General features: G+C 38.9%; 3 protein-coding genes across 3 annotated transcripts; 1 reads left to right on the forward strand and 2 right to left on the reverse strand.

Annotated features, from left to right (window-relative positions):
• Positions 1-42: 42 nt before the first annotated feature.
• Positions 43-3,932, reverse strand: rmi2 (RecQ mediated genome instability 2). The gene is made up of 2 exons (XM_022214429.2): positions 3,572-3,932; positions 43-1,122 (listed from the first exon to the last, which is right to left on the reverse strand). Exons 1-2 carry the CDS (start codon positions 3,852-3,854, stop codon positions 971-973), a joined length of 435 nt encoding a protein of 144 aa, XP_022070121.1. The 5' UTR covers positions 3,855-3,932; the 3' UTR covers positions 43-970.
• Positions 3,933-5,485: 1,553 nt separating this feature from the next.
• Positions 5,486-10,837, reverse strand: ubfd1 (ubiquitin family domain containing 1). Its single transcript, XM_022214437.2, has 7 exons — positions 10,659-10,837; positions 8,502-8,774; positions 8,202-8,410; positions 8,033-8,098; positions 7,824-7,929; positions 7,644-7,726; positions 5,486-5,910 (listed from the first exon to the last, which is right to left on the reverse strand). The coding sequence occupies exons 1-7, from the start codon at positions 10,672-10,674 to the stop codon at positions 5,800-5,802; spliced, it is 864 nt and encodes a 287-aa protein (XP_022070129.1). The 5' UTR covers positions 10,675-10,837; the 3' UTR covers positions 5,486-5,799.
• Positions 10,838-11,670: 833 nt separating this feature from the next.
• LOC110965392 (UNC93-like protein MFSD11) lies at positions 11,671-24,427 on the forward strand. The gene is made up of 13 exons (XM_022214430.2): positions 11,671-12,303; positions 12,813-12,868; positions 12,964-13,071; positions 13,142-13,221; positions 14,965-15,061; positions 18,148-18,206; positions 18,380-18,524; positions 20,435-20,484; positions 22,565-22,630; positions 22,710-22,835; positions 22,917-23,091; positions 23,183-23,318; positions 23,810-24,427. Exons 1-13 carry the CDS (start codon positions 12,214-12,216, stop codon positions 23,960-23,962), a joined length of 1,341 nt encoding a protein of 446 aa, XP_022070122.2. The 5' UTR covers positions 11,671-12,213; the 3' UTR covers positions 23,963-24,427.
• Positions 24,428-24,698: the final 271 nt, after the last annotated feature.

The raw sequence follows: 24,698 nt of genomic DNA on the forward strand, positions 1-24,698 counted from the left end.
TATACACCAATAAACTGAGGTTAGGCACTCAGATCCCTACTAAAGTATCGCAAGAATGTATTTCTGGTATGCATCAATCTGATTGTTTGTGGAATTTAAGCCATTTATTTCACATTTTATAGTTGGATAATTCAATCTGTGCTTGACATTTTACAAGCCTGTGTGTTTAAGGTGGAAAACTTCAATTTGTGAACCAACAGCTGTCTCACTGGTGTAAAACATTTACTACAGAAATGTGAGCGCGCAACAATGATATGAAAATACAGAAGCACAGAACTTTAGATGCTTTTCTGGAAGTGTCAGCTGTTTTGTGCAATAATCCAGAAGTATATTATTTTGTTGTTCATGAAACATTTCTGTCTCCATGTATCAATCTTGCTGCAGTACGTATAAATATTTAAACTGGGTTTTATGGTAGAGAAGAGGACTGGAAAATCATAAACCTCTATATATTTGTTGAACCATCTGGCTAGATTTTTTTTCCAGAGGTGATGCGAGTCGTATAACCTGACAAGATGTTTCTAAAACCAAGTTAATGACACAGGATGTCCCCATTTGCAGTTATACTTCCCTTAAGCAATGGCAAAACAGTTGTTGAGGTAATAATTAAACAGGAGGTGGCTGGACCTTTGCCTTAAGGTGGATAACTAGTGTTTAAACCATGTGTTAAATTTTCCTGATATGGTGCTACACAGCTATAAATCCAACATTTAGGCCTACAGTGTGGGAGTGAAGTGGGAGGTAACTTACATCATGGATTGAGCATCACTCTTCACAGTGTACACATTGTAAGCACAAATACAAGCATCAAGTCTTTGTCGCTCTTGCATCCTACCTCCGAGACAAGAGCGTGGCATCTGGGAAAACCAGGTTGTGTGTCCTTTTGGGCAGTTTTGCATTTGTCAAGAATCACTTCATTACCGCATATCCAGGTGTGACAGGAGCCGCATTTCCATCCACATGTCTGAATTCAGGCCAGCACCTGCTGCAGGTCCTCCACCTCCAGCTTCCACATCCGTCTGTGGAGCGCGGCGAGCTCGGAGAGGTCTGCCATCTTCACCGCACGGATCACTGGCTCCGGGGAGACGGCGTGGATGACACCCATCACCATGACATATTTGCCTGCAACAATAGCAGCAGGTGGTCAACTGTTACACTGACAGAGGATCCAAGGGAGCGAGGATGGTGATACAGAGAGACGGGGCTGTTCCCTGCCGCAGATCAAGATTTTCCTGTGCAGTCATTAATTTCAGGCCTAATGCTGCTCTCTCAGGCGAACAATGTGCAGTTCTCTATGCCGACTGTGGAAAGTGTTCGTGTTAAACAGAAATCTCATGAAATGAACAGCAGACTGCTACAGGTCTGGTTTAGCATTACGCAACAATATTGTAAAAAACAAACGTATTCCATTCACACACTCCTATTTAAAGGTGACACTAAAGCAATGCGTCATATTTCAAGCTTCTGAATTTGCAGAGTTACTCCATACATGAGACAGAGTTGAAGTCCCAGCAGATGTTTCTGCATTCGTTTTAAACAATTCGTGGTTCCAGCTTTAGTACATTGCAGTGATATTGCTTCCTGTAGGGCATGTTATTTAACGTAAACAGAAGGATTTTCCTGTTGTAAATCAAAATATATACTTCCGGTCAAAAGTTTAGACACACCTTCTCATTCAATGCTTTTTATTTATTTGTATTATTTTCCACATTGTAGATCAATACTGAAGATGAACATGTTTTATTTAAAACATAATTCCACATGGATTCTTTCATAGTTTTGATGTCTTTAGTATTTAAACACATGAGCACAAGTGTCTTATGTTTAAAGTAACAATAATGTAGAAAATAAATAAAAAGCACTGAATGAGACTGGTGTATTTTGAATAAAAATATTTATAGATTAATTACCGATTTCATTCCTTTATTTGTAGCTTGTTAAGAGCATGTGTAGACTGAAAGGGAAACATTTTTTGATTGATTCTCTGTAAGTAGATGCCATTGTAAGAGTCTATAGAATTTTCATGTTTTTAAAACTAAATAGCAAATTTCATTTTTTCCACTCCGCATAAACAAGTTAAGATCTGAAACAAAACTTAAGTCTTCAGATCAAATCAGCAGTTGTTGAATTAGATGAATTATCCTGTTTTTTTACTGCCTGAGAATAAAAGCAATCACTTTCTTTTTCCATTGATATATCTTTGATCTTTTAGTACTGCATGAACTGGTATAAACTAAGTGATCTTTGGGCTGGGGTGTTTTCAAGATAAATGTCAAATATGCCACTTTTAGTGTAGAGCTGCACATATTCTTACACCGAGTATCACTTACTTTACTGTTTCTCGAACAAAACAAGGAATTTAGTGACAGCAGTGTAGAATACTGAGATTTGAATCAAACAGATACTGCATTTTAAGGTCAATACTGATATTTAAAGAGTGGATTTGTGTATCAATATTGGCGTCAATATCAATCAATATGCTTGATATAAATATACATCCATATGTTAAAGTCACATCGAGATGTTAGTTGAAGTCATTGTGTCTCAACTGAATAAAAATATACTTCACAAACTAGTTAACAACTTGTTGTGAAGACACCACTCAATTCTGCATCGAGAACTGCTCAACAGGGATACTTAATAGCAAGTCATACTTTTCCACAAAGATACACACGTTATTTCACTGACAGATCCCTATTCATACATCTGTGTGTAGCACCAAATTTAGGACTACGCGGACTGTCCACATTGCAAGAGCAGTAACTGCATATGCGCAAGGAAACTAAATAGAGCTTAAAACAAAAACTTGTTATGAGGAGAGACTGTAGAAGGAGATTTCGCATTAACAAGTCATAACTGAAAAAGTCACAAGTGGACTTTAGAGGCGTTTCGATTTGTACGTGACTTTCATTGATGGAACCCAAACACAGTGGGGAATCCCATTTCTTCCTGTAATCCTGTGCTCTGTCGGCCAACTTTGCCCAGTACACCTCAAGAATAATCAAATATATATGGTGCTATGGTCCAATCTGTATCCACTATATCCTCTAAGAAATGCTAAGTTACAGCCCTGTGTGTTTTTGTATTTGCAACGCAACTGTCTGCATAACAAACTGACAATAACCTACTGCAGTCACTTGCAAAGTTTGTACAAATAAACAAGGACAGCTGCTACATGCTAGAGACAACTGAGAGTATGGTAATGAATGGAGTCAGAGCACCATCTTTAAATTACTCTAGGTAAGGTAATATTCTGTAAAAGAACATTTTCATGTTGTCGTATATCGAACACATAAGTCTATTCAGTGTCTATCTGTGGCAGGCCAATAATTGCTGATAGTATCCTCCAATTAATTTATTGTTTGGGTGATAAACATTTTTCAATAGTTTAGGAACCAAATATTAATCCAGTTATATGTGCAGAGTCATTGATAATGAAAACAGTAGTTAGTTCCATCCCTCTGTGCTGTTTTGGAAAACTAATTAGTGATATCACACTGAAACACAACACCTCAGTCAGTCTCTACTGTAATTCCTGCATCAGAAATCAGCTTTAGTTTGAGTGACTTACCTGGAGACAAACAAGGTTTCCCTTTGGGGATGTTGTTAACGCCCTGGACAGCAAAAGTCCCCGTCTCGTCCATCAGCAGCACGGTGTTTCTGTCCAGCTGGGTTTCCAGGACAGTCCCCTGCATCCACACCAGAGACACCAGCAAAGAGCGACCCCTTCCCAGCCTCAGGACAAAACCCTCCCCGGTGTCCGCGGAGCTCCGGTTCCCAGCGGCCCTCAGCTGAGCCGACAACACTTTAACGGGCGGAGGACGTTTCTTTTCTGTTTTCTCTTGGTTGGACATAACTCACAGACAGCTGCTGCAGCTCCACACGGTGGTGCTCAGCTGGTAAAGTTTTTATTTCCCGCCAAGCGGAAAATTAACCGGAATTAGTGGGCGTGTGCTTCCGGTAGGTCCGACCGGGAACGTTCCGGGTGAAAGCGTTAAATCTGAATCATCATTGCAGAGGTTCCCACTATGGAAATTTATTTATTTAACTAAACTAAACTAAAAACATATAATTAATTCGAAATTACACCACCACCATCATTTACCCATGTTAATGTTAGAAGTTCAGGTTTTTTGATTGTTTCCCCTACTAATTGGCAAAACAGGAGCAGTCACCTGTCACTTTTGGAAGCCACTTGAAATATGTCTGCTATTCATGTTTCTGTTCTGTCGTAATATTTGGTGGTGGTGGTGTAATGAACAACTGTTTTGGAGATCTTCATGTTTTTTTGCCACCTGTCTCTCATTTATGCCAATTTCCAGCAGTGCAAAGATGGCTGTCTTTGTGGCTTCACATAATTCTTTTGTTTCAGGCATTATGTGAGAGCTGACGACTTCTGAGTTGTGCTACAGCTTAAATGTCAGCAGGAAACCACTCGAGGCCCTTGCATGCGCAGTGCTGCTTATGACATGAAATGGCCTCTTCTATACCCTGGAAATACAATTGAGCTGAGTCATGTCAAATAGGACAAAGTATCATCTAATCAGCTGCATTTTTTGTTGTGTTCATTGTATTCTTCAGGTAATACACCTTTTAAAGCAGGGTCTAATCATTTTTTTCATCACTGTATGTACAATAGCAACAGCATTTACATGCATTTATATTTTTGCTTGTATTTTTACTGATGTTTCCTACTATTTTCTGTATTTCCCTGCTGTGAGAAAAAAATGATTTATTTTATCTTTCAACACCCACAAACAAAATGAATGGCAACAACTGCATACTAATTCAAAATACAACCAACCAAATTTGCTGTTCTTGTCATAATACATTGCTGTGTTTATTAAACTGCCACGTTGCGTTGAAGTAATAAACTAATTAACACCCAATGCTATGCAGCTCTATTCATGACAAATCTTGATAAATGAGTTTATTACCAGGATTTATGCAACTCGCGACAGAAGTGATAAGAGGGATAAGTCACTTTGGAACACTTGATTTGTGTGGTTTGTAAGTCCGGCTTCATTTCCTCCATTCAGCATGTAGCTTTTAGCCACAGCGCATGTGGGATTCTTACAAATGAAGTGTCAAAAAGTTGTATGGTCTGAGTCCAAAATCCAGCTTTTTCTGCAGCTGTTTAATACAAGGCAAACACCTCACATCACAGTGGGGCTAATAGGTAAACACTGAAATCCGGGAGGAAAATATGCTGCAGTCAGCAAGGAAACTGCTATTTGGAAGATTTATTTTTCAGCAAGACAATGACCCAAAAAAAAAAAAGCCCAAACCACACAGGAACAACTTTAAAGTCCTGAGGTGGCTTGTTCTAAATCTCAATCTAATCCACAATTTCTGGCAGCACCTGAAAATCGCTGTTGATTCACAGCCGCTATGAGACCAGACAGTTTGAGCAGATTCACCAAGACAAATCGGAAATGAGTGCATTTGCGCAGAAGCAGAAAAGACACACAAGAACGACCTGGTGTTTCCATTTCATTAAATAATTTTTATTTCTTTAAGAATAACTGAAGAAAAGTGTTAGCAATTTCTGTACAATTTTTTCATTGTTTTCCCTTGGATTTGCTGAAAATCTTGAATGATCAACAGGGCTGAGAAATGTTATGCTGCCACATAGTGCACTTTTAACCTAAAAAGAATATGATTAGTCCACAGGCATCCGTCAGTTTCCTTCAGATATATAATCCAAGAAGTTCCTTAAGCCTCACAGTTGACTCCAGTTTCATTATTCATTGGCTCCTCTTCTCAATCCCAGTTCATCATTGTCAAAAAAGAGGCACATTAGAAATACTGCCATTTTCCAAGGACTGTGTCTTTGATTGCATCGACAAACTGTGCAGGCACCCAGTAGACCCAATATTGAGACGCTTCCGTCGGACCCAATTGAAAAGCCTGGAAAAGTCAAAGACAAACTGGTTAAGTATATTTTGATTTTAGCTTGTGTAGATTTAAACTCAAAGGAACTCTTCGTACATCCATCTCAAGGCAGGTGAGTAGGAGAGGGAAATCGCATCCAACAGGTAGAAAAATGGACTCCCACACACTGCCTACCTTGCAATCATGAATACATTTCTATTAAACAAAAGCATTTTTACTTCTTCCAAAGTAAAGGTCAATGAAGTAGAATAATAAAGTGAAAGGGGGAGACATAAACCTACCATCTGTTCTTAATTTTCTTATCTATAAAACCCAACGTGAATGAGATTTCTTTATCCAATTTGCATTTTATTTTGTTCATTTCATTGAACTTTCTTTAACTTCAAAATACTCTCCATGTTTCTGTTTTGGTTGACTTCTAATTTACAATATTCTATTAGCCTGATGAAGGTCCATTACCGAAACGCTGCACCAATAAATTTATGACTGCAAGTTAGACAACTTGTGGGAGTTCATTTTTGAGGTTTTCTAGATTTGAAATACCAATGAAGGCTACTATTTCGATCTGTTAGTATCAACAGTTTTAAATGCACCTTAAATCACAACAGACATCTGTATGTACTACATAAGATCCAAACATGAGAAATAAAATCTTTCTGTCTTTCGTGTTACAGGAACACATACTGCACAGCAAAGCACTATTCACAAAGCTACACTGTAATGTATACTGTGGCTGACACACAAAAATTGCCTCTTGTAAACCCATTCAACACAAAAGGAGAAATTTCTTTTCAGAACATTACGCTTCACTAAATTTCAGCTACTCTGTAAAATGACATACAGCCGCTGAAAAACCTCACACTTTATTTAAAACGACATGGATTACTAACAAAAATGACTGACTTACAACTCTGGAGCAAACAGCTCCTCACCTATTGACATTTTAAACCACTAGTGAAGGAGGAACACACTCCCAGTTAGCTGCTAGAATTATATTTCGTTTCTAAGCCAAACCATTCAAACACAAAACAGCGCTATTTTGCAATATGTTCTCATATCTCTGCTGTGTAGAAGCAACAAAACATGGATTTTGATTGATTATACATGCTGTGATGAGATGAAGATGAATCTAAACAACCCCTCATACAGGCTCAAACACAAACTACATGACCAACATTTGATCGAATGCATTTATAGCCAGTGGTGGTGGATAAATCATTCCTATGCATGACAAAAGTATAGGATACCAATATAAGATGTAATTATAGCTTCAGGACCTCCTTCAGTAAAGCATCCACTTCAAAAGCACATCAGTAAGAATGTTATGACACACAATTTTTGCACGCCCGAATGAGATCGTGATCTTATCAAGACTACCTGATTCAATTACACCACTTGTCCCAGAAGTTCCGTCTCAGACAGTGAGGAACACAAGTGCCCTTAGACATAAAGGTTAATCTAAAGAAGTCACTGACATTTCCCGCTCCACTGCAGAGCCCAAAACAGCAAACAATGACTTCTTCATCTGACGCACACATACTCTGGTGACCTCACTCAACATCTACACCAGCTGTTTACCCACACAGAAGATCTTTTGTTCATTAAATATACATTAAACTGTACTGGTGCGCTCCTTTGCTTTTCTCCAAACAAATATCACACATCGTGATCCGTCTTGACCTCTTAGCATTTGGTATTTGGATTTTTCATAAAACAGGTACATCTGACATGCAGGCAGCAGCAGTTACCATCATGTGATAGTCCTCGTGGCCTTCGATGGGTTCAGACACTACGTTTTTAATGGAGCCCATTGGGACTTTCTCCGTTCTCTCTGTGGAAGGGAACGCACAAGCAAGAAAAAATAATGTAATCATCCGTGTCTTTGTGTTGCAATGAATTTCACAAACGTAGGCCAGCTGTAATCTCACCTTTTGTTCCAATCCACAACTGATCTTGCTCCAGTTTGAATGTGAGTCTAACTTTTCCTCCGGACTTGTTAAACATTCCGGATAAAGGCACAGTTGGTAATCGTTCCTGTGAGGGCGACAGGGAAACCGTCGCGTTTTTTGCTATCCAACTTATACACATTCAACTTACTGTGAATTATCTGTACATACAGGGAGTAACAGCAACTCACCTTTGTTCCTTTAATAGCTGGCATGATATCATCTGGTTTACCTTTGTCCAAAACCTTCCTATGTTGCTGAAATAGTAGTGCAGCTTTAAAATCACAAAAACTAAGCAAAAAAAAAAAAAAAAAAAAAAAAAAAGACGACAGTGCCCTAAAGTAACATGTGACATCTTACCTTTTGCCTGCATAAAGGCTCTTTCTTGTTCTCTTCGGCTTTAACTTCCTGCTGAATAACCTCTTTGGGTGTGTTGACAGCTAATACATCATTTATTGTGGATCCTACCACCATTATTTTTGCACCATTTGTAACCTTTATTTCACGTAGCGTCTTATCCTCTGGAAGCAGTCCTTTGTACATCACTTTCTGCATTGCTGGTGGAAGACCTGAAAAAGAGGAATAAGCACAGTCAAGATCTTAATGTTTGCGATCACCGGGAACATCCGCTGTAACATTTACTGACAGGTTACCGCTTACCAGTGAGTGAGTGGATCTGCTCTTTTAGTTTGGCTCCGGTGCTGTCGACGGGGATTTTCAGATCGTATTTATTCTTGTTCCAGATGATCTTCAAGTCCACCGTTTCCTGCTTGTCGCCCGTGTCGTCCCCATTGCTAATACTAGAGTCCTGAGTTGTGGAGTTTCCTGCATCTGTGTGAGACGTAGTTTCTTCGTCACCTTTCACGACATCTTCGCTTAGTGGTTCCTCTTCTTTTGGCTTTGCCTCAGTTTCCATTATGACTTCTTCACTTCCTGGAAGAGCATGAAATAGCTGATTTATATCCATCAAATTATTTTCTATGTAGCTGTCAAGCACAACTTTGCTAGTTCTCAAAACTGTATTTCCATTATTTCTCTTAGAGATGCAAGTAGTTAGAAATATTCACCTAATTAATTAGCAAGTATATATATTTTTTGCCACCACTAGTTTTCTGTGTATTGCAGTAAATAATACATGCAGTCTGGGTTTCTAGGAATCATATCTGTTCAGCCCAATTATTCCGTGTGCCAGTTAAGCCCCTGAAACTGAATTAAAATTTGAGGCTATTTACACAGAAAACTCAGCAACACAATGGAGAGGCCATTAAAAATGAAGCAGCATTGAAAACAATGAAACAGAGTAATAAGACAAAAGCTTTTCTACATATAGAAAAGGTGTAGGATGAAGCTTTAACATTTTTTCTTTTTGAAATATACTTTTTATTCAATTATTTCTTATACTAGTAAACACCAGTGTTCTAGAGTGGAGGGGGACCACCTTGCCTGAAAAAAATACCACCTCTATTAACGTAAAAAATATGCATATTCTTTTACAAATAAGCATTACAGCACGCACAGTATATTGCACTGCAAATTACATGCATTTCATTAATATGGGTTTGAATTACAACCTAAAAAAATATAAGTTTTAACCACAATGAAGCTTTTTCTTTGCTTAATTGCTTTGTTTCCAAAAAATAGGAGCAAGCAGTACAAGTATCTTGTCTGACTAGCTGTCCAAATCCCAAAGTTATTAATTCAAAAACAGTAAATTTGCACATTAGAGAAACTAAAATTAGACAATATTATACCGTTTATGCTTAAAACAATACTTCAATTATAAAGATAGCTGTTGATTAACAAACTGATTAACGGCCCATTTGTTGTAACTCTGCTATCAAAGTATTACAGTAACCACAAGACAAGATGTGTGTGGAAACAGATGGCTTATTTTGATTAAAAAAAAGAACTGAAATTTACAGGGGAAAACCCTGCTTAGCTTTAGTTTTTGGTCCTTATTTTTATCTCAAATAATATTTCCTGTCTCTAATTTTGAACAATTTTCAAGTATTTATTAATCTTGAGGTTAATATGGTTCAAAAAACCAATACTGACTTACTTGTTTGACAAGTGATTAGTTCACAAATCTATTAAGTCTTTTTAAGCATAAAATATGTATTTGTTTTCAATACAGCTCCCCCATAAGTTCACACAATATGTGGTTAAAGCATGGAGATATAACTGACAGTTTAGACGGTAAAGTGTGTAATGAAGCCTAGTTTCTCTTTTTCTGCTCACTCACTTTCTGTCTCGTGGTCTTTCTAGCTCTTTCCATCGCTTATTTTGACCACCTCCTGAGAAATTCTTAGCTATGTGCTGTTAGAGACAACAAATAACAGCAAACCGCCTTTGAACCACAACAGACATGTTTTTTTAACCACAGTTTGTGCTCGTAAAAACACTGGTTCTTGGAAAACGCTTGGCCTTACTGGTTATAAAACTGGTAACGTTAACGTACGAAACACTATTTTAATATTTCGTCGAAACCATTCTTAACTCAATTCTGTTTACTTAGCTCTTTAACAGCTAAAGTTGACCGATTTAAACCTAAGACTTATTCAAATTCCCAACGTTAAATTCAGTCCTCCATAAATGCTGCTAAATCTAACTGCTGTTAGCTATCGTGAACGTTAGCTAGCTGCAACACTGGGGAACATTAAAAGAATAACGTAGTGGAGAGACGTAAATTTACGTTACAGTCTGTTAATAGCGGCATATATTTACATGTCAGTTAGAAGCACGAGATACTTCATTAATAATATTTCGGCTAAATATAAAGATATAGAAGAAATACAGCTCTATTTTCTCAATACCCACCATCCTGGGTCGCCATGATGATTGTGTACAATCCGTTGTAGGTTGTGGCAAAGAGAGTACAGGAAGCGGGATGAATCTGATATTCAGGAAACTAAAGTCGACAACTGTCGTGCTAATGCTAATCTACATGTGACAGCATAATAAACTGGGAAAATTGTGAAATGTTTTAAAATGGCAATACAAATACAGCTTCAGTTACCCGTATAACGTTAAAACAACTGTAGTTGAAGTTTTGGATGAAATGCGCATGCGCTGACCAAAAAACCGTATTTTGTTGCTGAATTTACGTGTATTTGTGACTTATAGATAAATATGTCGACATAATTTAGTTAAATGCATCTTACATGAAGCAAACAGTTAAATATATAATAAAACACAAACGCTGTAATGTGGCTACATTGGGGGATTTTTTGGCCAACCCGGAAATGAGTGGGAGGGAATCGTCTCATTTTGCCGTTCTTCTTTGTTGTTGTGGCAGCAGAATCAGGCACCGAGAGGTGGCACTTTAACAAATATCTGCTAGTTAAAATTTTCATTTTCCATACTATTGTCGAAGTTTGGATTTAAATCGATTAACTGTTGACAAATATAGGATGTCATGTACGATTTACAAACATCACGAACAAAAAGCAAATGCTCTTTATCTAATAAATTGGTAGAATAGAAACTATATATGGCCTTTTCTCTGTCTTTTCACTTGAGAACAGCGTGAAAGGATGTTTTTTCTGTCTACTTCTTTAAAATACACAGGCTATTAACTATTATTCTGACACCGTTCTCCAACTTTATCCTTGATTTGTACCATTTTATATACTGATCATAAGACATATTGACATTTTTTGTTTTATTTTTTGTTGTATTATGTGAAATCAACACAATAATTAAAATATCACACATAAAAGTCAGACATTGTACTTGCACTTTCTGTGTGTTGATTGGTTCAAAATTAGAGATCCGCACTTTATTTCATCTGACTTTACAGTAGTTTTTACGTAACTCTAATGTCTCTGTACTGTCTTTACGCATTTTTTGTTCATATTGAAGCAGCCTGTCGCTATAAATAGAGTGTTTTTAACCTGTACAATCAGATGTGCTTTGATAGTCTAACATTTTTCCTCAGGGGAATGTTTCTCTTGGTCACCTCTGGAAGGCAGCAAAGCTAAAATGAGTGTAAATGAGCGGATTTTACGCACCAAGAAGAAGAAACAGAAAAAAAGAAGGTGACGACAGCCGTGACGAAGAAGTCACGGTGGAAAGAAGACCGCAAGAAAATAATTAAAGTCACAAGTTGTCATGCGTACTTGATAAAATAGGAGGGAAGAATCCCAGTGACACTATTAGTATGTGTGTATTACCCAGACTCTCCACTGCTCCTGTTTTGGCTGTTGTTTACGCGTGAGACTGTAACCAAACAGTTGGTAAAGTCAATTTTACTGGCGCAACTCTGCCGAAATGGATTTATTCGAGTGCATATGGTAGTGTGAAGAGTTACAGACGGGACATTAGAAGCAGTAATAAATGTAAAATGTATTGGTAGGACGATTAAGAAGTCACCATGGGAGACAGAAGGACTTTCAACGTTGTGATTTTGGGTGTGGGGTTTCTGTTCATTTTCACTGCTTTCACCACCTGTGGGAACATTGAAGTAAGTTTTCTCTCTCTCTCTCTCTCTCTCTCTCTCTCTCTCTCTCTCTCTCTCCATAATCAGTGCTTTTTATACTTTGGTCTGTTTCCTCAGAAGCATATTTTCAGAGCACAGAGAGGACTCTCAGTAGAGATTTTTGGTTTAATGGATGGAACAGATTTCCTGGCCCGCAGCTCTGAAAGTCATTCAAAAACGAATCCAGCGCTGCTCTTAACACCCACAAGTGTGCAATTCTGAATCTATATTTTTAGCAACATGTGTATTTAAGAAAGAGGGAGAAAAAAGTAATGTGTGCATTTTTGTCTGTAAATGTAAAACTATCCAATTACAGATGTCTCATGTGTAGCAGGAAACCGGCCAATCACAGGAGTGTGTCAGGCGCATCTCGTGTTTCTAATTTTCTTCAATAGAATTTCCTTCAACGGGCAGAGAGGATAAATTACTAAAGGACATGACCCACTTTGTCAAGTCAAACCTTCACAGAGCCATTTTTGTTTTCTTCTTTTCAGCAAACTGTAGTGAAAAGCCTTGAAAATGCCACTTTTACTGGAAGTGGGTACCACAGGTGAGAAGCAGCTTCACATGTTGAGATCAGGATAAGAAGTTATTCTATATTTGTAAACAGAGGTTCACTCTGTTCTCCTTTTGCCTCCTTTATAGTCTCGGAATCATCTATGGAGTCTTTTCATTCGCCAATCTAATTGCATCACCGGTCGTTACAGTAATCGGAGCAAAAATTACCATGGTTTTGAGTGGCCTACTTTACAGGTATGCTGATTACACAAAGGATGCTTACAGAGATGCTGAAACAGGTTTCTCATGACTGCTTTTATTTTAGTGGTTACATTGCAGTGTTCGTCGTCCCAACAACCTGGGCCTTTTACCTCACGTCTGTGCTCATCGGCATCGGAGCAGCCTGTAAGTTCCTCTCCTACCTACTGTCACATCACATCTGCTCATTAGATATTTCATAGCTTTTTGAAGCTACCACTCTGTCACCTTTAACACATGTTTGCACAAGCATATATGTGAAAGGTGAGGTAATAACTAAATGCATCCTCGGAGAGTAGTTAAGAATTGAGGATTACAGTGTTATTGTGTCTATTGTTTGTTCTTTTGTTCTGCCACAGCAATTGAAATGAATAAAAAAATAACAGACAAATTCTTCCAACTTGAGCAAATTTCTACTCTTCTTTGACTTTTTCCTGGTTCCTGTTACTCTTTCTGACATTTTATGATGCACTGACTTGAAACTTGGTTTTTAAAGGCACAGATCACTGATTTGGAGCATTATATAGAAGCAGACCGATTATCAGCATGGACAAATATTGTAGCCGGTATTTGGTGTTTATCGGTTATCGGTACCTGTATTTTTATTGATCGATTATTGACAAACTAAATGCGTTACTTCAGGCCTGTTGCAGCCTCCTCTCTCAGTCTGTCGTCACTCTGTAGTCTCAGAAATGTCTCTTCAAAGAACACAAGCCATTTAGAAAACAGTAATTAATAAGATCTGCACCTCAGAGGACAATAAAAGTGATGGAATAGTGAAAGATAGAGAAAATAAAGAAAGAGACAAACTAATCAGTCTTAATCAAACCCACATTAACAGATGAGAGTGTCCTAATTGTAATCACTCCTATTTCTATTTTTGCATATTCCATTATAATCACCTTTATTGATGAAGAAGCCTAGTTATGAATGACAGGTCCTCTGCTGTCACGTGTTGTTAAAGTATTACATATAGTGAAAATTGGTTTCAAATATTGATTATCGGCCTTTCTCGCTTGCCACTTATTGGCTTCATCACCAATTATTATGTTGTTTTTTCTCCAGAAGTGAATCGTTTTATCTGTAAAATGCCAAAAAGTAATTACACCTTCATTGTGATTTCCTGGAGGAAAAAGATATAAAAGTGTCATAGTGAAATTGTATGCAGTCTAAAGACTACAGATCAGATATAAAACAAACCAAAAAAGCCTCAAATAACCCCATTTCAAGGCAAAACTAGGAAATATTTAGGATTTTTTGCTCATTTATACCAGTATCTTTGTATTCACAACAGAGAGTTTTCCAGGTTTTTGTCTGGCACATACTCAATCACATTCTATTTAATAAAATGTGCATATGATCACTGGAGCATGATGCTGTGTATTAACAATAGCCCCAGATATTACGGTGCATACATACATTAACGTGGTTGCTGTTGGTTCATTCTGCACATGCGGGCTCAGTTTCTGTATTTAAGATCCAAATAGTGTTTAATCATGCATACAGGGATTATCATGGCTGGGATGTGATGCTGCTTATAAACAGTATATCCCAAATTAGACCTTAAATGGGTTAGGGGCTGTTTCTCCAAATAGTGCGTGGCACCTTGAGCTTGCTCAGAAATGTGAGCAAAAAATACAGAGGAGGCAGCCTTCTGCTGAGCGTTTACAGGGGAAAAAAATGAAGAGAAATGATTCTGGGCTGTTTTTAATGCAGCCTCAAATCACTGCAGTGTGATGAATTTTTATCATGTCCCAGGGCTGCTGTATGGTTAGATGCATTACTTGCCAACACAGAAGTGTAATTTTTCATTTCTTGTAGGCAGTTAACTGACCGGTTAGATTTTTTTTTACCCTCTCAAATGACCCCTCTCCTTCGCTTTCAAAACAGTGCTCTGGACGGCTCAAGGACACTTTCTAGTGGAAAACTCCGAGGCTTCCACCATCAACAGGAACACTGGGATGTTCTGGGGTCTCCTACAGTGCAGGTATGCAGCTACTAACAAAGGAAATGTTTTCACTCCGGTCTCTAATACATCGCCACCATGCAGTAGTTCATGTAAAATTCCCATTTAAACCACGTTGTGTTTTAATGGTCAGACTACACCGTGTGTGATTTAACTGTGGCCTTTAGAGAAATAAATATTAGGCTAATGTTTTATTTGCTCTCTAAACCAAACCCTGCACTGCTATAAAACCAGCCTGCATTATATTATACCTTCCTATCATTGCATTCAGTGCATAAAACACTATTCATCACCGTGTTTTCATGATTTTTTTTTCCTCTTTTTGTTTGATCCAACTATTCCACTTGATCAAAGGTGTAATTGCACTGCAGCAGCCAAAATCCTCTCTTCTCTTGTCCGTATTTTTAGCTTGACAGGATAAATTACTGTACGCTTCATCTTAAAAATACATTGAATAAATCATATTACAAATTGTCATTCAAGACACCTTGCAAAATAAAACGTAAAAGCAAAACAAAACAGCGTCTTACACACAGAGGTCTGCAGGTGAGAGTTTTCGCCTTTTTGTTTCTTGTATTTGGCCCTTTGCTCTTGCGCACCGGCTCGGACAACTAATTTGTATTTGTTAAAATATGCAAATTGAATTAGTATAATAATTACAGCGGCTGTCACTGATGCCAAAGCTCCCAATGGGCAATGCTAATCTGACGCCGCAGTGGTGATCACTGCCATGGGAAACTTATGAATCGGTTCCTCACCGCCTGCAGACACAAGCTCAGAGTGCCACTGAAAAATCGCTGTTATCTTTCATGAATAACCCCTGTTATTCCTCACTGTGGCTACGAGACAGACTAATGGCTCATCTGCATTTTTTTACTTGAGGTGGATATGCAATTAAAGACAGAAATAGATCAGAGCTTTTTACACAACTACACTGTTAACCATGAAAGGCAAATAAACAACTTAAAAAAAAATGAAAGAGGCGTCCTCAGAGGCATGAAAATGCAGATTATTATGTTTATGAAGTCAGTGTTTGATCCAGCCAGAATGTGAACCACAAGTCCACATTTTCTGCCTATCAAACATCGTGTCTCAAATGGCTCGGCCAACACCATATTCGGTCTTTTTTTTTAATTACACTGACTGTCCAAATGGGAACACTATAATTAAAGGTCAAAAGTTTAAGCTCTGAAAGGCCCCGAGAGGTTTGATGTACATGAAAGTTGATTTACACAATAAATTGCACTGAGGGTTTTATAATTAAATGTTCGAATGTTTAACGAAACTAAATCTCAGATGCTGGTGGTCCAATTATGATAAAACTTATGGGGATTTATCACCTTGCTGATTGGCCCAGGTTGTGTTTGTATCGTTTGAGAGAAGCAAAAGCCACATTTGTCTGCTCATTCCCTGCTCCCTATATAACATATGTGACACTCAGTGGTCACGTTTTAGTGAACCATCATTATCCTGATGGATGGCACATAGGTGTACTGCTGCACAACAATAATTATTGCATCTATAAAATGCAACATACTACACTGTGGGATCATTAAGGGAAAGTAAGGCCTGTGCTACGGAGAATATCGTCTACATTCTACTGTAGGGATTTTTGAGGGAGCTGTACTATATAAAGCTAACTCTGGAAGCACTACAGCTAAATTATTATGGCATGCAGTGCAATGTTAGTACACTTCTGTGCAATACAAGCTAATGTCATGTGACTCAGAATTGCATCGCATCACAATAATTGTGTTATTTCTGAGATAACAAGGGAGAGTATTTGCCTTCATGAATAATCAAAAACAAACGCTTCAGACAGACCGCATTGGAAAAACAGGCTCTGAAGTTGGAACTCAATGCAACAAATTTGTCCTTGAACACCAGAACCTTCTCTGTTTTGGATGTATGACTTGTGTCTATCTGCTTGCCAGCATCATAGCTCCACTTAGAAAAGAACTGTCTGAGGAAATTTTAAAAAAAAAATCCAATTGTCTTTGACTTCACAAATACGAAAAAGATCGGTGAGCAGTTAAAAATCAGCTAAAACACAGTTGGAGCAGTAGTCAGAAGGTACAGAATGAGCCACAGTACCACTAATCAGAGCCACAGTGGCCATCAGGTAGTTGTGTTAGTTGTACAGTCTAGCTTTGAAACACACAAGTTGCAAGTGCTTCCAATTTGGTACAGGGGATGAATAGATTATCAATGGAAATCAGAGTTTCTGTGATCGCTCAGACAATGGAAAGGACAGTTTGTAACATCACCCTCTAGGAACAGTATTCAAGAAAAACATCCTTGCTTGCAGCTCAGTACAAAATTGCAAGAGTGAGCTTTGCCAAAGAGCATAAAAAGAAGAACATTCTTTGGCCGGGGGATAAGGAGATAAATCTCTGTTGCTCAGATGGAATTCAGTATTTGAATTCTACCAGAGTGAATGCATAGTCCCAACAGTGAAGCGCAGAGTTCAGACTGAGGCTGCATGAGAGCAAAACGTGTAGGGGAAATGGCATTTACACATGGCATTTATAGATGGTTTTTTGGATACACCAAAACACAGACTGACAAGATGACTCCCAGTTTCCAAATACTTGGCATAAGAGAAATAATCCAGCATGATAACTATCCAAAGCATGCTGTTTAAAATCATGCAGGAGTTACTATAGAAGGAAAAGGTGAAAACTCTGACCTGGAGAAGTAGGTTGCCTAACTTGAATCCAAGAGAAGACTTTTGGGGTATTTTATAGAGAAAGGTAGAGCAACACAACCCTTCAGCAAAGAGCAGCTGGAAAAAAATAGTCTCAGAAGAACGGCTGAACATCTCTCGAAGAGTTTATTTTACACCGGTATCCTCCACAGTCCCCTAAGAGGCCAGTGTACACTGCTGCTGCTGTCAAATGTACAACCTAAATGTTAACTTTTCATAAACTAAGAAAGGGAGCCTTGTTTTAGCTAGAAAACAGCCCATTTGTGACAATATACGATGAATTTTATGATCCTAAGGAGTTGAAACTAAGCTCATCCGTCAGAGTTTTGAATGTGAAATCCAGTTCATGTCACGTTTGTCACTTACCCTATTTGATTTACATACTCTCTCTTATTTACAGCATGTTGTTTGGCAATCTTTACATTTATTTCGCCTGGAACGGACACACAGAAATATCAGGTAAGGTCAAACCCGAGCAGGTGCGGTCCTGACTACGAAAGCAAAATGCAGCATGATGATGGAAGTGAAATATCAAGGGGATTATGCGGTTATTCTGAATACGCTCCGGCTTAATGCTGTTAATATATCTGGTGCTTTTAATTAAGCGGTTTATTTTAATCTTCCTCTCTCAGACGGCAGCAGGAGAACCCTTTTTCTGGCCCTGCTGGTTGCCTCCGTCCTCGGCACGCTCAGCTTCCTGGTGTTGAGGAAGGTTTCACATGAAGAGGAGATGCTCTCCGACGAGGAGGGGCAGTCGCTGCTCCCGACACCCACCATGTAAATAAATATTCTTTAGATGATCTTTTTGTGTTGTTTATTAAATCACTCTAATTGTATAAAAAAATCTCCAAGACACTGCTCGGAAAGGACACAGAGGGCGTGAACGCACAAATATATTACAGCTAACATGTCAAAACAGTTGCTAATTTACCTGTCATCCAGTTGACCTTGTTAAGCTGCTGCCAGACCACCAAAGAAATGATTATATTTCTCCAAATAACCCACCTTGGATTTTGCAAGGGTCTCTGATGACTTACTGTAGCAGCTCTGCAGGACTTCTGAAGCACTCTTGTCCTTCACAGAAATGACACCGTCCATTTTTCTCTAGATCAGTGCAATTTTGACAGAGCCAAGCCTAATCACGGCACTTTGCACAAGTGGGATGCAATCAGGCAGATTTGGGATAGCTGGGACAGAGGCTTTCTCTTTGAGAGCGACGCTTAAAGAACATTGTTTCAGACATATTTCAATTTTTATGACTTAAATCTGGATAAAGTCTGAGAAACAAAAGCTGCCAATAAAAACAGACTGGAAGCTTAGTGATTATATAGGAGTGTTGTGCTACACTGTATGGCCAAAAGTATGTGGACACTCTTGTACAGAGGCTCAGCTTGTCTAATATTAAACAGACAAATCAGTTGTTTTGACAGAAATATGAACAAGAAAAGCACTCAGAGCGTAGTACTCCACCAAGGCTGATCAGTCGTATCATTTCTAGCGGCTAAAATCTTGAAAAAGCAGAAATCATGACACTATAGAGTGTGGCCATTTAATATATACTATCATTCAAAAGTCTGGACACACTTTCTGATTCATTTGAATGCAACTCTTGACTCTTCGTGTAGATGTATCCACAAACAAAATGCCCTCGGCTGAGCACAGGCGTGTGTTATGCATGTGTACGATATGTCCGAATGCCAAATCTCGTGACCTAAATATGTAGCGGGCAGCGGGAATTGATGGGACTCGGAAACACCCCCACAATTTCATTAATTGGTCCTTGTGCCATGTCCGACCTTCCCTGAAAATTTCATCCCTATCCATTAATCCGTTCTTGAGTAATCTTGCAAACAGGCACACAGATAGAGAGACAAAAAGACGGACAGTAAAACTTACACACTGCCGTTCCTTAGTGGAGTAATAATGTGAAAAATTAAAATAAATCATCCTTTCACAATTAAAGAATTTATGAAAGGTAATTATTATTTAATTTGAGGAGTTTTCATTTTTTTTAAAAAGCCACTTTATGCTCTTAAGCTTGTCGTGTGATTGGCTGTTTGCTTGTCTGGCCTGAATTTATATATTGCTTTTAATTAGCATTTTACAAACCACTGACTGTAATATTGCAGTAGTGTGATTCTGTCAGAACCCCATAGTAATCCCAATACTACACTTCGAAACATGACGTACAGTTTCCCAGTTTACAGTTCACAGCGTTACCTGCCTACATAAAACCCTCAACCACACCCAACACGTCGCCTCATCACCCAATATCAATAGCAATCTTGCGGCTGAATGGGAACAAATTCCATCAGCCAGGTTCCGAAATCATCACAGCAGCAGATTAACAGCAGATTTAAATATGGTGTGTGCCCTTGTGTCCGCATACTTTTGGTAGTATAGTGTAATTTGGACAAAACATATTCTCTGTGTGTCTGTGTGTCTGTGTGTGTACGGAAATGTTTCAGATACTCGCTTATTGGCTGAGTTTCAGACTTAACAGTGATTCTAACAGAACAACAATGAATCCTGCTGGGACGAATCCTTCCTCTCTTTGATTTGTAAATGACTTCACCTTCAGCATCTTTTACTTGAAGGAATCCATACGATTGTGTGTGCAGTTTATTTTTATCGATTTCATTTCAGAGCTGTAGAAGTGTGATATTGATTTCATTTCTGTTGTTTAGGTACAAGCGCAGAGCAAATACTGCCATGCAGGATACCAAGTCAGAATTCAGTAAGTTTTATATGTGTTTTTGGAATACCATTATGAAGTGGAAGTTTTCTGCTTTGTGAAAATGATGCTGGGGATTTTCTCATTAACTTGCATTTACTGGGTTCATTATGTATCCAGATACAGTATACATAACGAACACAGTAAATGCATGCTGATGCAAAGTGCAAATGAGCAAATCTCATACACACGTGTGTCTGGGTACATAATGAACTATGTGTACTAACAATACAAATGACGCCTCCTGATCCGTAGCACATTCTAAGCAGGCTGTATTGTGTTCAAACTGGAAAAGTGACAAAATTAAGTATATTCCAACCAGACGGCTTGCATACTAAACACAATTTAATCGTGTTTTTTTTTCCCAGAGTGTTGTTAATGCATGCTATTCTTCCGTGATGCAAAGCTCAAAGGAAAGAGAGCAGCTGCTCACAGCAACAACAAAAAATATATATTTAAACAAACACTGTGTGCTGGTGGGAAGATCTTTAGAGAAAATAAGTGCAGAATTCCAGTAAATAAAATAATAATTGCGAAGTTTGACTGGCAGTGACATCCCAAAGTTAGTTTGATTGACATCTCACATTGATTTTGTTGTATACTAACTGCTAAAATGATGTACCATGAGAATTATTGTGCAACCAGCAGCATAGAATCAGTTGGTAATATGGGTTTAGTTTAAGAGTAAACAGACGTACAAGCAACCCGGTGAATCCATGACATTTCTGTAACACTTGCTAACAAGAAAAGCACTCAGAGAGCGCAGTACTCTACTAATTCTGCTCAGTTGTTGTATCATTTCCGCATCGGTCGATTTTTAGTCGGATCATGCAATCATGCAATCGTCAGGAGACAGCTGACATAGTGTTCATGTGTTGTCATAGTTACAGTGCCACTGTGCCGCTATCTCACAATGATACAGAAATCTTTAAAAATCCGTGGATCCAGACTATAAGCCGCATCACTGCCAAAATCTAATAAGGTGGTCCTTGTGTCATTTTTGATCTTCCTTGAAAATTTCATCTAAATCCGTTAGTCCGTTTTTAAATAATGTTGCGCACAGACAGACAGACAGATGGACAGACAGACAGACGGACAAACGTACGGCGATCGTCACATAACTGTGTGCCATTGCTTGGCAGAGTAATTAGCACAACACACAGAGTGATTTTTGGCTGATGCGTCACTCAATAAATAGCCATTCGTCCTCGGGGGAACAGGAATGTCGGCACTAAAATTCTCCCCATTCAAGCCAATAGCTGTTGAAGATTTTTTAGTCCGCACTGCACTGAAAAAAAAAAGATGTTTTCTTCCTTGCACTGCAAACATGTATCATCCGAGAAACTGAATTTTCACAGTTGATGTGAACCTCCCACAAAAGGCACCGAAGACCTCACAGAACCGTGTTATTTTTTCCCTTTCTTTCCCGGCTATTCGCATTACATCTCACTTCTCTTAGTCTGAAACTAGCAGGCAGTCGCGGCAGTTTTGTTTTTCTTCAAGTGAAAATTGCTTTCATGTGGATAAAAATCTTCTAGCATCACAGCAGAGTACACAGAAGCCGCCTGCGCGCGAGTTTATTTCAGATTATATCTCTGTTTGTCGACTGGAAACTCTGCTGCACTTGCACCTGCCTTCAGTGCAGCCCCGAGTTGTTTGGATCATCAGATTGCTCTTTGTCTCGTGTGTATCTTGTGTGCGTGCAGACTTTTGTACACCTGCCTTAAAGGTATCGGGTTTATCAAAGATGCATGCTGATTCATGTCAAGAAAGGGCATAGAGGCATATATAAACAAACCTAGCGGGATTTCTTCTTTTTAGAATCTGAATTTCCCCTTACAGCCTGAGTGAAATTCCCTCTTGGGTGCGTTTCCATCTGCATTTGAATGTGGCTTTTTGGCTTATTGCGACAGAATAATTTTCCCATATTCTACCTGGATTGAACTTTAATTGTCAGAGGAGAACGCCGCCTTAATGTCTGCATTTTCATCTGAGCTCAACACCGAGGTAAAGGATGTGCAGCAGCGCTAGAAATGTATCTATTAGCAATTCAAATCAGCGCATTGTGTCTTCTGCCTTTCAGAAACCATCCTGCAACTGATAAAAACTAAAACTATACTGCTCCTGAGTCCCTGCATGGCATACAGCGGTAAGTCAAGAGCATTAATGCGGAGTTTTAGCCTCCAGTAAAAGGCTCGCAGCTACAGCATGCCCTCCTTGTTCTCCAGGCCTCGAGCTATCCTTCTACAGTGGAGTCTATGGGACGTGTATCGGAGCTACTGCTCAGTTCGGTGCAGCCGCTAAAGGCTTGATCGGGATCTCTGGGATTGTGGTAGGCATTGGAGAAATAGTGGGTAAGTTTACTTCCTTCTCAGAGCATCTGTAGGTGTTTTAAAGTCGCCGAACGTCGTACAGAATGAGCTCTTTCCCATCAGGTGGAGGCTTCTTTGGATTGATGTGTAAGAACAATCGCTTCAGACGGACATCTGTGGTGTTTCTGGGAATGGTTGTCCATTTCGTTGCTTTCTATTTGATCTTCCTCAACATCCCGGACGATGCTCCTGTCACCTTTGAAACCAACACCCTAACGAGCCCATATCTGACTCCAAGGTGGATGATCGCTCCAATTACTTACGTAATGTTGAAGGAACACTGGCCATGATTCTGTTGTTTTTGACACAACCTGTGTTTTGTTCCTCAGCGTATCCATCGCCCTGCTGTGCAGCTTCCTGCTCGGACTTGGGGACAGTTGCTTCAACACACAACTCTACAGCATCTTAGGCCATGTTTATGCTGAGCAAAGCTCGCCCGCGTTTGCTATCTTCAAATTCATCCAGGTAATACCAAGTTGCCGCTTCTCAGACATCGTTAGCAGAGCTGAGCAAAGCCGGGTCAAAACGTTGTCCTGTCAGGTGTGAAATAAATTCACCTGAAGTCACATTAAGAAGGAAAAGAAGAAGACAGACAGGGATTTCTTCACTTCCACATGCTTCTTTTATGCATAATTACCCCAGATACCAGTTAAAATGTGGAAACGGTGGTATTTTCTTGACACGCTTTTGATTTTTTTCAGGACTTTCCTCTTTATATTAGCGTTACCATGACTACAACCTCATGGGCGCTGCTAAAACACAAGGAGAAAGCTTGACGTACTTGTTTTATTTGGTTGCTAAGCTATTTTTTCTTCAAGCGGAAGTAAAAGTGCAGCTGTCAGTTTAACAAAATATAAGGAAGTCTTACTTCCTTCGCTTAACTTTTAGCTGTCTTTTTTCCAGTGTTGTAGGAGCAACTTAATCCCACTAACCATCAACTGTTGCATCTCTTTTAGTCCATTTTCGCAGCAGTGGCGTTCTTCTACAGCGGCTACCTCCTGCTGATGTGGCAGCTCCTCCTCATGGTCATCCTGGGCTTTGCTGGAACTCTGTGCTTCTTCATGGCGGAGCGGATGCAGAACCTCTCTTTAGATTTACAGGAATATTAGAAAGAAGGCGATTTCATTTCAGAATCGATCATTTTCTGGGTCTTTTCGGGAGGATGTGAGGCGATTAGAAAACCAGCTCTGCATCTTTTATTTCATGAAATTTTATTTTGTCTGTCCGTTATTATACACTAAAGGTCATACACATTTGGAGAACATTCACAATACTTTCAATTGATGCCACTACTGAACCCAAGCTGCCTTGAAGAAAACCTTTGAATAGGTTTGCATTGCATTGCTTCTAGCTCATATTTGTAATAACGAGTGTTGAATATATTATGTTCCTTAACTGATACTTTAGAATTTTTAAAGCTTTTTATAGTATTAAGACGAGAATATACTAATTAATGCCTGACAATCACTACTACTCTGTATGTTTTTTATAGAAATTTTGCATTGTAATGTCAGTGTTTTCCCCTCAGTTTTGTGAGTCTTTGATGAATAAAATTTTATGAATTTTAAAACTGACCAGCAAACATCTTTTTTTTAAGCATTTTGTAATAATTATGAGATGGTAGAAATGTAAACACGAGTCACTGGAAACAACTGCCAGAAGGTCTAATCGACGGATAAATCTTGATGCAGGGGAACATTTACTGTGGTCATGCGTAGTGATTAATTTGACCCATAAATCTGTGAAATCGAGAAGCCACGCTTTCATGTTCTGCTTCTTCCCCTCATCTAATGCTTTTGATGACATGCCATAAAAGAGCAACGCCACCGAATGATCTGGATAATC

The sequence above is a fragment of the Acanthochromis polyacanthus genome, chromosome 21, assembly GCF_021347895.1.
Source record: "Acanthochromis polyacanthus isolate Apoly-LR-REF ecotype Palm Island chromosome 21, KAUST_Apoly_ChrSc, whole genome shotgun sequence".
NCBI lineage: Eukaryota > Metazoa > Chordata > Actinopteri > Pomacentridae > Acanthochromis > Acanthochromis polyacanthus.

Coding starts and splice junctions, on each gene's coding strand:
- rmi2 (XM_022214429.2), bottom strand. CDS start 3,854: ATGTCCAACCAAGAGAAAACAGAAAAGAAACGTCCTCCGCCCGTTAAA. Junction 1,123..3,571: donor GAAACCTTGTTTGTCTCCAG/GTAAGTCACTCA, acceptor CTATTGTTGCAG/GCAAATATGTCATGGTGATG.
- ubfd1 (XM_022214437.2), bottom strand. Junction 8,099..8,201: donor AGCCTTTATGCAGGCAAAAG/GTAAGATGTCAC, acceptor CTACTATTTCAG/CAACATAGGAAGGTTTTGGA. Junction 7,727..7,823: donor GTTGTGGATTGGAACAAAAG/GTGAGATTACAG, acceptor TCCCTTCCACAG/AGAGAACGGAGAAAGTCCCA.
- LOC110965392 (XM_022214430.2), top strand. CDS start 12,214: ATGGGAGACAGAAGGACTTTCAACGTTGTGATTTTGGGTGTGGGGTTT. Junction 20,485..22,564: donor GGATACCAAGTCAGAATTCA/GTAAGTTTTATA, acceptor TCTGCCTTTCAG/AAACCATCCTGCAACTGATA. Junction 22,836..22,916: donor AGGCATTGGAGAAATAGTGG/GTAAGTTTACTT, acceptor CTTTCCCATCAG/GTGGAGGCTTCTTTGGATTG.